The following is a 13,868-nucleotide window of genomic DNA, read 5'->3' as shown; positions in this document are numbered from 1 at the left end:
ACTTTTAAAATGGTACACATTTTAAAAATCTTAAAAAAAAAAAAAAAGAATCTGTGAGGGATTGCCAGGGAAGGTAGGGGTCCCAGGGGTGGGTGGCACAGATGCCCAGGGAAGCAAGCATTGCTAGGGATGGGGGAGGACATGGCCAACCGTGGCAAATGCTGTCAAGATGATGGGTCAGAGGAGAGATGGTAGGGTGGAGAGATCCCTGATGATCTTAGTTGGTGTAGTTTCAGGAGAGTGACAGAGACAGAAGCCAGCAAACCCCAAATGAGGGAAGGAGTGGGAGGTGAGAAAGGAGTGAGCAAGTGTAGACAGCTTTTGGGAGGCGTGGCTGAGAAGCGGGGAGACGGAGAGGCAGGGAGGTTCTCGGAGGACAGCTGGGAGGCATGGGGCACTTTATACTTAACTTGGGTGACCCTGGGCTTATTTAAATGCTGATGGACAGCAGCAATTGCAACCCCTAGGATAAAATAAGAAGCCATAGGTCTTTACCGATATAAATGAATGAACAAATGCATAGACAAACAAGTAAATGGAAGAGAAAGGAAAAACTCTTCCTTACAGTAAAACGGTACCTAATCTGTGCAGAAAAGGGAATCTTCTTACACTGTTGATGGGAATGTAAATTGTTGTGGACCGTATGGAGGTTCCTTAAGAACACTAAAAATAGAATCACTATATAATCCAGCAATCCCACTCCTGGGCATATACTCAGACAAAACACTAATTCAAAAAGATACATGCACCCCAATGTTCATAGCAGCACTGTTTACAATAGCCAAGACATGGAAGCAGCCTAAATGTCCATCAACAGATGAGTGGATAATCCCAGTGGTACGGGGACTTCCCTGGTGGTCCAGTGGTTAAGAACCTGCCTGCCAATGCCGGAGACATGGATTCAATCCCTGATCTGGGGAGAGTCCACGTGCCTCGGAGCAACTAAGCTTGTGCTCCGCAACTACTGCGCCTGCATGCTCTGGAACCCATGCTCCACAACAAGAGAAGGCACCACAATGAGAATGTGTTGTTCCACACAGGGCAACAAAGAGTAGCCCCCGCTGGCAAATAGAGAAAGCCCATATGCAGCAGTGAAGACCCAGTGCAGCCATAAATAAGGGCCTAAAAAGACGACGCAGCACACGTAGACAACGGGATACTACTCAGTCCTACAGATGAATGAGATAACGGCCTTGCAGCGACACGGATGGGCCTAGAGCTTATCATGCCAAGCCAAGTAAGTCATAAAGAGAAAGACAAATCCCATACGGTGTCACTTATATGCAGAGTCTAAAATATGACACAAACGAACATATGCACCAAACAGAGACAGACTCGCAGACGTGGAGAATAGGCTTGCGGTTGCATGAGGGGGTGCGGGGGAGGGAAGGATGGGGAGTGTGAAATTAGCAGATACAAACTATTACATATAGAATGGGTAAGCATCAAGGTCCTACCGTACAGCACAGGGAACGCCATTCAACATCCTGTGATGCTCCATAATTAAAAAGATTATATATATATATATATATGTAAACTGAATCACTCTGCAGTACAGTGGAAATTAACAGAACATTGTAAATCAACTATAATGCAATAAAAATTTTCTAAAAGGCATCTAATTCCCAGGTGGCACTAGTGGTTAAGAATCTGCCTGCCAGCGCAAGAGACACAAGAGATGTGGGTTTGATCCCTGGGTCAGGAAGATCCCCTGGAGTAGGAAATGGCAACCCACTCAAGTATTCTTGCCTGTAAAATTCCATGGACAGAGGAGCCTGGCAGACTACAGTCCCTGGGGTCGCAAAGAGTTGGACATGACTGAGCAGACACACACAATGAAGGTAAAGGACGTCAGAAAATTTAAAAACTCTCTCTTATCAACTGCCAGAGTAATAATCATTTGACATAAGCATTTCTGATGGATGCCAACCTGAGTACAGGATATTTACATAGTCTCAAAGCACATCCTCACAAGATACCAAGGGGAACGATAGTATCATTACAGTGGAAACCCTGGTAAACACCTTCACCAAGTGAGCCGAGCTAACACGGACTGAAATGTGAAGAACTAATAGCACGCACCTCCTGAGCTGATGCACCAAGAAGGACACAGTGCTTCTCATATTCCTGTCAAAGTCTACAACCTCAGTCGAATCACAAGGAAAACTCAGACAAGCCCACACTAAGGGCCATCCTATAAAACAACTGGCCTCTATTTTCCAAAAATGTCAAGCTCATAAAAGGCAAAGACAAACCAAGGAAGGGTTCTGGATTGAAGAGGGCTAAAGAGACAGGCATCACCAATGCAATGAACATGAACTTGGGCAAATTCCAGGAGAAGGTGAGGGACAGGGAGGCCTGGCATGCTGCAGTCCACGGGGTCGCAGAGTCAGACACGACTGAGGGACTGAACAGCAGCAACAAAGGGACAGGATGCCTAAATTCAATCCCTGATCCCAGACTGGATCCCTGACAAGGGAAAAACTTCCTTCAAGGGTGAAAATTGAATAAAATCTGCAGATAGCAGCATTGTGTCGAAGATAATTTCCTGATTTGCATAAATGTTTTGTGGTTATGTAAAAAAGATCTTTACGACCTGGATAATCACGATGGTGTGATCACTCATCTGGAGCCAGACATCCTGGAATGTGAAGTCAAGTGGGCCTTAGAAAGCATCACTACGAACAAAGCTAGTGGAGGTGATTGAATTCCAGTTGAGCTATTTCAAATCCTGAAAGTTGATGCTGTGAAAGTGCTGCACTCAATATGCCAGCAAATTTGGAAAACTCAGCAGTGGCCACAGGACTGGAAAAGGTCAGTTTTCATTCCAATTCCAAAGAAAGGCAATGCCAAAGAAGGCTCAAATTACCGCACAATTGCACTCATCTCACACACTAGTAAAGTAATGCTCAAAATTCTCCAAGCCAGGCTTCAGCAATACGTGAACCGTGAACTCCCTGATGTTCAAGCTGGTTTTAAAAAAGGCAGAGGAACCAGAGATCAAATTGCCAACATCCGCTGGATCATGTAAAAAGCAAGAGAGTTCCAGAAAACATCTATTTCTGCTTTCTTGACTATACCAAAGCCTTTGACTGTGTGGATCACAATAAACTGTGGAAAATTCTGAAAGAGATGGGAATACAGACCACCTGACCTGCCTCTTGAGAAATCTGTATGCAGGTCAGGAAGCAACAGTCAGAACTGGACATGGAACAACAGACTGGTTCCAAATAGGAAAAGGAGTACGTCAAGGCTGCATATTGTCACCCTGCTTATTTAACTTCTATGCAGAGTACATCATGAGAAACGCTGGACTGGAAGAAACATAAGCTGGAATCAAGATTGCCGGGAGAAATATCAATAACCTCAGAAATGCAGATGACACCACCCTTATGGCAGAAAGTGAAGAGGAGCTAAAAGCCTCTTGATGAAAGTGAAAGAGGAGAGTGAAAAAGTTGGCTTAAAGCTCAACATTCAGAAAATGAAGATCATGGCATCCAGTCCCATCATTTCATGGGAAATAGATGGGGAAACAGTGAAAACGGTGTCAGACTTTATTTTGGGGGGCTCCAAAATCACTGCAGATGGTGACTGCAGCCATGAAATTAAAAGACGCTTACTCCTTGGAAGAAAAGTTATGACCAACCTAGATAGCATATTCAAAAGCAGAGACATTACTTTGCCGACTAAGGTCCGTCTAGTCAAGGCTATGGTTTTTCCAGTGGTCATGCATGGATGTGAGAGTTGGACTGTGAAGAAGGCTGAGCGCCGAAGAATTGATGCTTTTAAACTGTGGTGTTGGACTGCAAGGAGATCCAACCAGTCCATTCTGAAGGAGATCAGCCTTGGGATTTCTTTGGAAGGAATGATGCTAAAGCTGAAACTCCAGTACTTTGGCCACCTGATGCGAAGAGTTGACTCATTGGAAAAGACTTTAATGCTGGGATGGATTGTGGGCAGGAGGAGAAGGGGACGACAGAGGATGAGATGGCTGGATGGCATCACTGATTCGATGGACATGAATCTGAGTGAACTCTGGGAGTTGGTGATGGACAGGAAGGCCTGGCGTGCTGCGATTCATGGGGTCGCAAAGAGTCAGACACGACTGAGCAACTGAACTGAACTGAACTGAACTGAAGGGAATGAACTCATTTTCATTACCTGAAGTATTTAGAGGTAAAGGAGAATCATGACAGAGTAAATGAGGTAAAAAGTTAACATATTTGCAATCTGGGTGAAACAGTATGCAGAAATTTTATGTAATGTTCTTGGCAACTTCTCCATAAGCCTGAAGTTATTTGAAATGAAAAAGATAAAATAGTGATGGAAAAGATCTGGCAGTAATAATAGAAATAATAATGGGCAATATCTCCTGTATTCTGTGTTCCAGGCACTATCCACTGTTCACCTACTGCCCACTCTCATAGCAGTCCTTTGAAACAGTTAATGTTATTATCTTAGCCCCATTTCACAGATGGGGAGCCTGAGGCTCAGAGCAGATGAGTGACTTGCCTGGGGTAGAAAGGATGGCAAAGCCAGGTGGGTGGACTCCTGGATAAAGCTGGTTCCTGCCTCTCCCTCCTAACAGTCTCATTATTTAGACCTGCAGTGGTCATTAGTGACTGCCTCTCCCATTCGTCTATAAGCCCCATGAAGGGAGGGCTGTGTCTGTCCATGGTCACGGTACCAGCATAGGGCCCAATGCAGAGGAGAAACCCAATGGATGTTTATCAACTGAAAAACTGATCTCTATTTATAATAATGATAAAATTATAACTATTAATAATGATAATAGAAATACTGGTCCTTATTTGTATTAATGCATTTCATCTTCAAAACAACTCCAAGGAGGACTTCCCTGGCAGTTCAGTGGTTAAAATTCCCTGCTTCCAATGTAGTGGGGAGGGTTCAGTGCCTGGTTAGGGCACTGAGGGCCCACATGCTGCTCAGCCAAACCAAAAACAAAACCCAAGGGCTTCCCTGGTAGCTCAGTGGTAAAGAATCTGCCTGCTAATGCAGGAGAAATGGGTTCAATCCCTGGTCTGGGAAGACCCCATCTGCCACAGAGCAGCTAAGTCCCTGCACCATAACTATTGAGCCTGTGCTCTAGAGCCGGGGAGCCACAGCTGCTGGAGCCCACACACCCTAGAGCCCGTGCTCCACACCAAGAGAAGGCACTGCAATGAGAAGCCCGCACACCTCAACCAGAGAGCAGCTCCTGCTCGCCTGAACTAGAGAAAAGCTGGTGCAGCAACGGAGACCCAGCACAGCTAAAAAATTTTCTTAAATAAATGAAATTATTTTTAAAAAAAAAATACCAAAAAACTCCAAGGATGGATTTATTCCCATTTTACAGATAAAGAAATGGAGGTGCCCAGAGGAGTCTCTTGACCAAAGCAGGCAGCCAGGCAGGTGCACAAGTGGCCCTTGGCTCCCCCACCCATCCACCTCCCAGTACCCACCTTCTGGAAGTCCTTCTTGGAGATGAGACCACGGGGATCAGTGACATAGTCCTGGAAGGCCTCAGAGCCCACGATGTCCTTGAGTTTCAGGAACATGTCAAAAAACTTGAGGATCATCTCCACGTTGGATGAGGATTCCACAAGCATGTCCACCATCTGCCGGGCAATCATGCCGTTCACCACGTTCCCTGTGGGCAGCCCCCGGTCAGTGTGACCCCAAAGCACCTCCTCTCTGGGTCCCCATGTGGCCTGCCTCCCCTCTTTAGCTCAGGAGCTGCCAGGATGCCCTGTGCTGGTGGAACTTCCCGGCCAGCTTTGACCCCTCCCCAAAGGGTCACTTCCTGCTCTGCAACAGCATCAGGTGTGAAACTGGCTGATCCTGTCTCCATCCTCCTCCCCCTATAGCTGGGGGAGTCATCAATAAAGATAACAACGGCATCAGCTAACAGCAGGTCCCAGATGCCATGGCAACGGCTACATTGGCGTGACCTCATCTTTGTAAGGAACATGAGTCCCTGTTCATTTGTACAGATGAGGAAATAGACTCAGAGGGACTCCGCACTCAGGGTTCCATAGCCAGTGAGGCGGTGGGGCGGACTTGAATCCAGAGAGGTGAGACCTCAGAGCTCACACACCTAAGTCTTTCCCAAGTCCATAGGGGCCAGGGAAGTCCGTAGAAGACTGAGGTAGGCTGGAGGGCAGACAACAGGGAGAGGTGGAGACTGTGGTAAACTGGGACACCATGCTCCCCCGCCAAAGCAAACTGGCTCCAGCTTCTCTTTAAACAGAATTTCACTTTTATTTGTTTATTGGCCACACCACATGGCTTGCAGGATCCATGACCAGGGATTGAACCCAGGCCATGCCTGTGAAACTGCCAAGTCCTAACCACTGGACTACCAGGCAATTCCCCAAACTGGCTCCAGCTTCCTTTCGGACCTTTCAATTTTCATATAATCTCAAATGTATTAATGCATGAAGTTTCCAAGAGTACAAGGGAACTTCATGTATTCCAGATTGATCAATGGCTTACATTTTCCCATTTTTGCTTTTTAATACCGCTTCCTCTATTTTTTTCACTGAATCATTAAAGAGTAAGCTGCAGACATGAGGCATTTTACCCCAAACATTTCCACATATATATTCTAAATGATGAGGACATTCTCTTATCTAATCTTAACGCTGTCATCAACATCAGATTGAATATTATTTTGTTATTTAATCCAACTCAGCTGACTTTTGCCATGTGAGACTGTAGACCCTGGACACTGAGTCTTTCAATTTTTCAAAAACAAAATGTTTAAAGGGATTGCTGCTTTTAAACTTGATTTTTTTAATTTAAATTTATGATTTATTTATTTATTTTTGTTGCACCATGCACTGCATGTGGGACCCTAGTTCCCCAACCAGGGATCGAACCTGTGCCCCTTGCACTGGAAGACACAGAGTCTTAACCACTGAACCACCAAGGAAGTCCCTAAAACTGATTTTTAAAAGCTAATGACTAGTTACCAAAAATTAAGACATTGTAGGAGGATTATTCATTGCCAAATGGTTTGTCATAGCAAAATATATTTTAAAAACCTTGAATGTGGAACTTCCCTGGTGGCACAGTGGATGGGAGTCCACCTGCCAGTACAGGGGACACAGGTTTGATCCCTGGTCTGGGAGGATCCCACATGCTGGGGAGCAACTAAGCCCACGCACTGCAACTACTGAGCTCGTACTCTAGAGTCTGGGAGCCAGAGTCACTGAGCCTGTGTGCTCCAACTACTGACCCACACGCAGCAGAGCCGCACACTGCAACCACTGAGCCCACGAGCTGCAACTACTGAAGCCGGTGTGCCTAGAGCCTCTGCTCTGCAATAAGAGAAGCCACCACAATGAGAAGCCTGTGCACTGCAATGAAGAGTGGCCCCTACTCGCTGCAGTTAGCGAAAGCGGTGTGCAGCAATGAAGACTCAAAAATAAATAAACACATTAAAAAACAAACCAACCCTAAATGTCCATTGATAGGGTTGTGGTTAGATGAATCACTGTATCACAACACAACTGGTCATATGCAGCCATATAAAAGAATGAGGATGCTGTTATGAACCTCTATAGAAAAAGTCTTTGTCTGCAAGTTAAATTAGTTTATTAATTAGTAATAAATTATGGTTGTTTTAAGCCACTCCATTTTAGGAATATTTGTTAGGCAGCAAGACCTGACTGACACATTCAGCAAATAAATAATGATTCAGGGCAGACATTTTAAAAAGTGTCCTGGCCACCCACCTGATTAAGATTTCTCTGGGCAATCAATAAATTATCATATGTACATAGGACCTGGCACATAATAAGTGCTCCATAAGTGTTTGGAGAGCTTATTACAGCGGTTTAAATGCATTGATCCTGGCACGGTGTCAGATGGGGTTGAGGCTTACACTCTCCTGGGTCTGAGGGCCATTCTCGAGCTCGTCTGCACCTTGGTACCCCCCACTTATCCCAGCCACTGGGCATTTACCTTCTAGCAGTGACAGCAACATCACCACCATGTCCTTCTGCAGATCCAGCAGCTCCTTCAACAGCTCGATCTGGCTTGAGTCCTAGGGACCCCACATCCCAGCTATGTGAGGGTTCTTTTTGGCAGAGAGGCCTCCCCCACCTCCAGCTGCTTCCATCCACCCAGCAGGGCCTAAGACCACTTTTCTTCCCCCATCTTACCTCCGAGGGGACCCGAGTCCAGGCATGTTCCTCGGAAGCAGGGCAAAGGGCAGAGAGACAAGATTGTGGGGCGGGGGTCGACACTTTGGGGAAAGTGAGCCCAAGGGGGGATGTGTAATGGCAAGGGCTGGTTGACACAGAGGGCTAGGAGGAGTATGGGGCTGAGAGCAGATGCCTGGGACCAAGAGAGACAGAGACAGACAGGAGCAAATACTGGGGACACTGACACAGATCTGGGAAGGGATGAGAGCTCCACACTGCACCTGGCCTACGGTGGGAGGCTGAATGTTTGTTGAATGAATGTGCGATGAAAAAAGTGAGACTCTGGGTTCAGGAAGAAGGCTGCAGGGCACAGCTATGGGCTCTCTGGTAAGCCTTTTGGGAAGAATGTGGGGACACTTTGCTTCTTCTCTTATAGTGTCTCATGGAGGGCCCACAGAAGTCTCCAACATTATCGAAGTTCTGCCTCATGGTCCCTATTTGTATGAGGCTGAACTACACAAAAATGCCAATATTCAGGCATGCTGCCAACAAAGCGGTAATTTCATAAGGTTCTACCTAATAAAATGGAAGAAGGGTAAGGGCACCAGGTAAATGGGATGTAAGGCTCCTCCTTGCTAGTTGTAAGGCTTGATGTAAGGCTACCCCATGCTAGTTCTTGAATTGCTAATTCTAAGCCTAAAGTGTGCGCATGCGTGCTAAATTGCTTAAGTCGTGCCTGACTCTGTGCAACTCTATGGACCGTAGCCGCCAGGCTCCTCTGTCCATGGGATTCTCCAGGCAAGAATACTGGAGTGGGTTGCCATTTCTTTCTCCAGGGGATCTTGCTAACCCAGAGATCAAACCCACATCTCTTATGTCTACTTTCACTGGCAGGAGGGTTCTTTACCACTAGTGCCACCTGGGAAAAAGCCCTCTAATCTTAACACTTTCCCATGATTCCAAAGCTCTGCATTCTGACTCAAAGATTCCAACATTCCAGGATCTCATATCCTGGTGAGTGCCTGTGGTGTGTGCCTGCCCAAGACACAGCTACTTAATTGATTCAACAATCCTGCTCTCAGAGAATATAGGACTAAACTCACCTTCCTGGTTCTACGGGTGAGTATTGGACCACGTCTGGCCAATCAGAACTTTCTTTTCCCTGACCAGGGTGATTGGTTCAGGAATGGGCATGTGACTCTGTAGTCCAATAAGAGTATGGCAACTCTTTTCTTGGAGCTAAAGAGGGGTTCTTTCCCCTCTGAAGCTGTTAGAGGGGCTCACCAGGACACCATTCTTTCCAGCCCCTGGGAAGTGCCTGCTTGATAATGCAACCAGAGAGGAGACAGACATTTCTACTAACAGCATTCTAGACCCTGGATATGATCTGATCTGTGATGTGAGCTGATAAGTTCTTCTTCTTCTTTTTTTTTTTTTTTTTTTGGTAAGCCACTACTTTGCATTGGATTTCTAGCTTTTGCAATGTAACTTAGGCTATGGCTGATGAATTAATTCTGTAAGATTTGGAAATCTCTACAAAGATACCAGTATTCTCTAGAGTTTTAAGATTACAACAGCTTGACTTCAACTCACTCACACTGAGAAACTGTGTAATTAAATTCAACTCCTTTCAAAAGGTCAGATGACACCAGACAGGGTTTCTGCCAGCCCCTGTGGCACCTTTGAGTACATTAGAAAAAGCGTCCCTTCCTCAAGACTCTTCCTGTTGGGAAATTATAAAATATAGAATATTGCCACCTGCTGGAAAACTACTGGAATAAACACATCGATGTATTTACTTAGGATGTGTAGGTTCTGGATGGTGCCCTTTCAGATGCTGAGCCCTCCTGCAGGGCATTTGGCAGCCTTGAAATATGTTTACCAGACAGAAGCAGAGCAAACGGACAAGATGTTTGTGAGACACTGACAAGACTGCAAAGGGGTCGGGGTGGTGGGAGCACGAAGATGCTAGAGATGGGGCTCGACAGGGACCTTACATCATGGATGCACTGGATAGGAGTCATCTGCCGCAAGCAGAATAAAGAACCAAAACACTGCTTCAGCCTCAGGCCCAGATCTAGACGCCAACCCTTTTCCTATCCCCATCAGTCAATTTCCCACCCCAGGGTTCCCGGCCGGTTCCAGACTGGTTCAGCATCTTCCTTCTGGACGGGCTTTCCGCATGACCTTGCCTCCTCCCCTCCACCGTCAATCGGCTGATGATCCATCCCACTGGTGTGAACACCAACCAACCATAGAGGAGTTCTGGGCCAGAGGGGGCGGGGCCCAAGCGCAGAACAATGGAACTATAGATGGATAACCAGCCGATTGGCGGTGGAGGGGAGGAGGCGAGGTCATGCAGAAGGCCCATCCAGAAGGAAGATGGGACCCGTCTGGAACCCGCTGGGAACCCTGGGGTGGAAAACTGAGGGGGCAAAACTTGTAAACGTGCCAGTTAGGGGGTGTCCAGAGGCATTAGGATGAAGAACGGGGGGGCCCGAACCTGCGCGAGCTTCATCATCATGTGGGCAAACACGTGCAGGAATCCCACCACGGCGTCCCAGAGGCGGCTGTGCGCTAGACTCTGCTGGTTCCCAGTGCAGGGGCCCTGGGTGGCAAAGGTTCTACGTGAGCACCAGGTAGGGCGAGGGGTGCGAGACTGCCCCGCCTGCCCCCAGAGAGCGAACCCTACCTGGATGTACTCGGTGAGGCTGTTGAACACCTGTTTAGCCACCGACATTGCCTTGGAAAAATTCCTCTTGCCTTGCTCCTCAATGACATCCTTGCCGGAGTAGTACCAGTAGAAGTCGCTGATGGACTCCTGGCGGGTAGACGCAGTGTGAGCAGCTGCTGGGGCCAGCTATGGCCCAACAGTTCCCTGCCCAGGTCACACCTGGACGGCCTCACAGCCTCACCTGCAGCCGCAGGAGGTAGTCCACGGTACAGATGATGATGTTAATAGTGGTTGTATTCCCTGTCTGTGTCCGTAGGTAATTTTGGAAATCTAGGGAGATGAAAAGTTATTCATTCATTGAGCTCCAGGAGATGGACACGTGCTAGAGGAGATGGACAGTGGGTCCTTTATTCATTTATGCAATAAATATTTATGGAGTGCCTATTGTATGTCAGAAAGCACATAATCATTTCTTTAATAACTCTTTATCAGTACCTACTATGTGTTAGAGGAAGATGGAGGATCATTTATCCATTTTGTGTAATAAATATTTATTGCGGGCCTACTATGTGCCAGATGTAGTGGAAGGTCAATCATTTATTCATTTTCCCCCCAAAATATATACTGAGCATCTATAATACAGCAGGGAGAAATGGAGATTCAACCTTTAGCCATTCACAAGTTTGTTTTTTTTTTTACTGAATGCCTACTATGTGCTGGAGAGATGGAAGATTGGTTATTCATTCATTTCTCAAAAAAAAATTTATTGCACAGCTACTGAGAAGCAGAGGAGATAAGCATCTGTCATTCATTTGTTCATTTAGTCAATATATATTTGTTTATATATTTATATTTGTTTATATATTTATCATTTATGCAATGATAGATGAAGATTGGTCACTTATACTTCAGTACTATAAATTTACTGAGCATTTACTCTGTGCCAGGCACTGTTCAGGGCTTCCCAGGTGGCGCTAGTGGTAAAGAACCTGCTTGTAATGCAGGAAACACAGGAGACTCAAGTTTGATCCCTGGGTTGGGAAGATCCCCTGGAGGAGGGCAGGGCAACCTACTCCAGTATTCTTGCCTGAAGAATCCCATGGACAGAGTAGCCTGGCAGGTTACAGTCCATAGGGTTGCAAAGAGTTGGGCATGATAGGAGTGACTTAGCGCATATGCAGGCAGTGTTCAAGGCCCTGGGGATACAGGAGTAAAAGAAAACAAAGTCTCTGCCCTTGTGAAGTTTCTATTGCCATGCGGTAATTTTTCAATCTTTTCTAACTGCAACCCACAGTAGGAAATACAGTACATGTTTATACTGAGGCCCAGGAGGGCTGTCTAATCTGACATTCACATATACCTGAACCAGTAGTTTCACACACCCTTACTATGTGCCATGTATGCACGCATGCTGTCGCTTCATTCATGTCTGACTCTTTGTGACCCAGTGGACTGTAGCCTGCCTGGCTCCTCTGTCCATGGGACTCTCCAGGCAAGAATAGTGGAGTGGGTTGCCGTGCCCTCCTCCAGGGGATCTTCCCAACCCAGGGATCAAACTCGAGTCTCCTGTGTTTCCTGCATTGCAAACGGGTTCTTTACCACTAGCACCACCTGAGAACCCCAGTATGTGCCATGCATTCTGCTATTTTGTGCCCTGTACTATTTAACTAGAAAGAATTCTGATCTCAATGCACTAAATGTATATTCTTAACCTCCCAACCTTGATTGCACATTAGAGACACCTGGAGAATTTTAAAATTCCCAATGCTCATAACTCATCCCAGACCAATTAAATTAGACTATCTGGGGTGAAAACTGGGCGTTAGTGTCTTGCAAAGCTCCCCAGACATACCAATGTGCAATTAGAAATGAGAATCTCGGTGATAAACTTGATTCACAACCACCTAGTGAGTCAGTTCCCACTATTTGAAAAACGTTCTATGGCAGAAAGCTTATAATTTGAGCTGAGTGATGGCTACTTGGGGGCTTATTAAACCATTCTCCCTTCTTCAGTGTGTGGTTGAGAAGTTCTGGAATAATAATTATGATGATCATGGTTGTGATGGAGGAAGCTCAGGGGGTTGGAGGAACCCAGAGGAGCTGCCTGACTCAGACTGGGTGGTCATGGGGGGCTTCGTGGAGGAGAGGACCTCTGAGCTATGACCTGAAAGATGAGTAGGCATTGGCTGCTCAAATTTCTCACTGTGTGACCTCTCTGTGTGGCAGACTGTGTCTTGATTTTCCCATATGTAACATGGTGGTCACAATAGACCTACTTTATCAAGCTGTCCTGAGATTTTAATGTGTTAGTATATATAATGAATTTAGAACACTGCTCTGTTCTAAATTTAGAACAGGTATGTTAAGTGCTCAATAAACAACAGCAGCTTGTGGACTCTTAGTTCCCAGACCAGGGCTGGAACCTGCACCCCCTGCATTGGAAGCACGGAGTCTTAACCACTGAATCACTGGCAAGTTCCAACAACAGCGGTTCTTAAGGGGCCTTAAAGAGAGTGCTGAGGTTAAGAGTTGCGCTTTGGAGCAGTGATTCTCAAAGCACCAGTCCAGACTAGCAGAGTCATCATCTCCCAGAAACCTGTCAGAAATGCAAATTCCTGGGCTCCATCCCAGAATTACTAAATCAAAGGCTTGGGATGGGGTCCAAAATTCTATTTTAACAAGGCCTCCAGGTGAATCCTAGGCACACTTGAGTCTGAGAACAGCTTCTATAGACCCATTTGTCAAATGACCAATTCATCAGATTATCAAGGCAATGAACACAAACTTCAGTTAAATCCTTTTGCTGTTATAGCAATGTGTTGCCCAGGATGGCTTCAACAGCCTCTTGGAATTTTTTTCTCCTGAAGTTTTACTTCTACCTGACTTCCCTCTGAACACTTCACAATCACTATTTCAGTCTGAATGTCCTTCTGCCTGGTTTCATGTGATAGACGAAAAGTCTACTCAGACATTCAAGATTTTATAAGCAAATTGATAGGCTTTCCCACCAACCTTGTTTTCTAATTCTTTTTTCTGTGTTCATT

The 13,868-nt window shown here is 46.0% G+C and overlaps 1 protein-coding gene across 5 annotated transcripts in view; it reads right to left on the bottom strand.

Moving 5' to 3' along the window:
• Positions 1–13,868, bottom strand: part of RYR1 (ryanodine receptor 1) — a 125,687-nt gene that overhangs the window by 27,195 nt on the left and 84,624 nt on the right. For all 5 annotated transcript variants that reach the window (XM_060398056.1, XM_060398057.1, XM_027978246.3 and 2 more), the window contains 5 exons: positions 11,066–11,154; positions 10,843–10,971; positions 10,654–10,758; positions 7,969–8,050; positions 5,463–5,650 (listed from right to left, as the gene is read on the bottom strand). In XM_060398056.1, coding sequence (XP_060254039.1) covers positions 5,463–5,650; positions 7,969–8,050; positions 10,654–10,758; positions 10,843–10,971; positions 11,066–11,154 — 593 coding nt within the window. The remainder of the gene's footprint in view (positions 1–5,462; positions 5,651–7,968; positions 8,051–10,653; positions 10,759–10,842; positions 10,972–11,065; positions 11,155–13,868) is intronic.

Source organism: Ovis aries, chromosome 14 (genome assembly GCF_016772045.2).
Source record: "Ovis aries strain OAR_USU_Benz2616 breed Rambouillet chromosome 14, ARS-UI_Ramb_v3.0, whole genome shotgun sequence".
In the NCBI taxonomy this organism is placed as follows: domain Eukaryota; kingdom Metazoa; phylum Chordata; class Mammalia; order Artiodactyla; family Bovidae; genus Ovis; species Ovis aries.
This window is presented reverse-complemented; position numbering and strand designations above follow the sequence as displayed.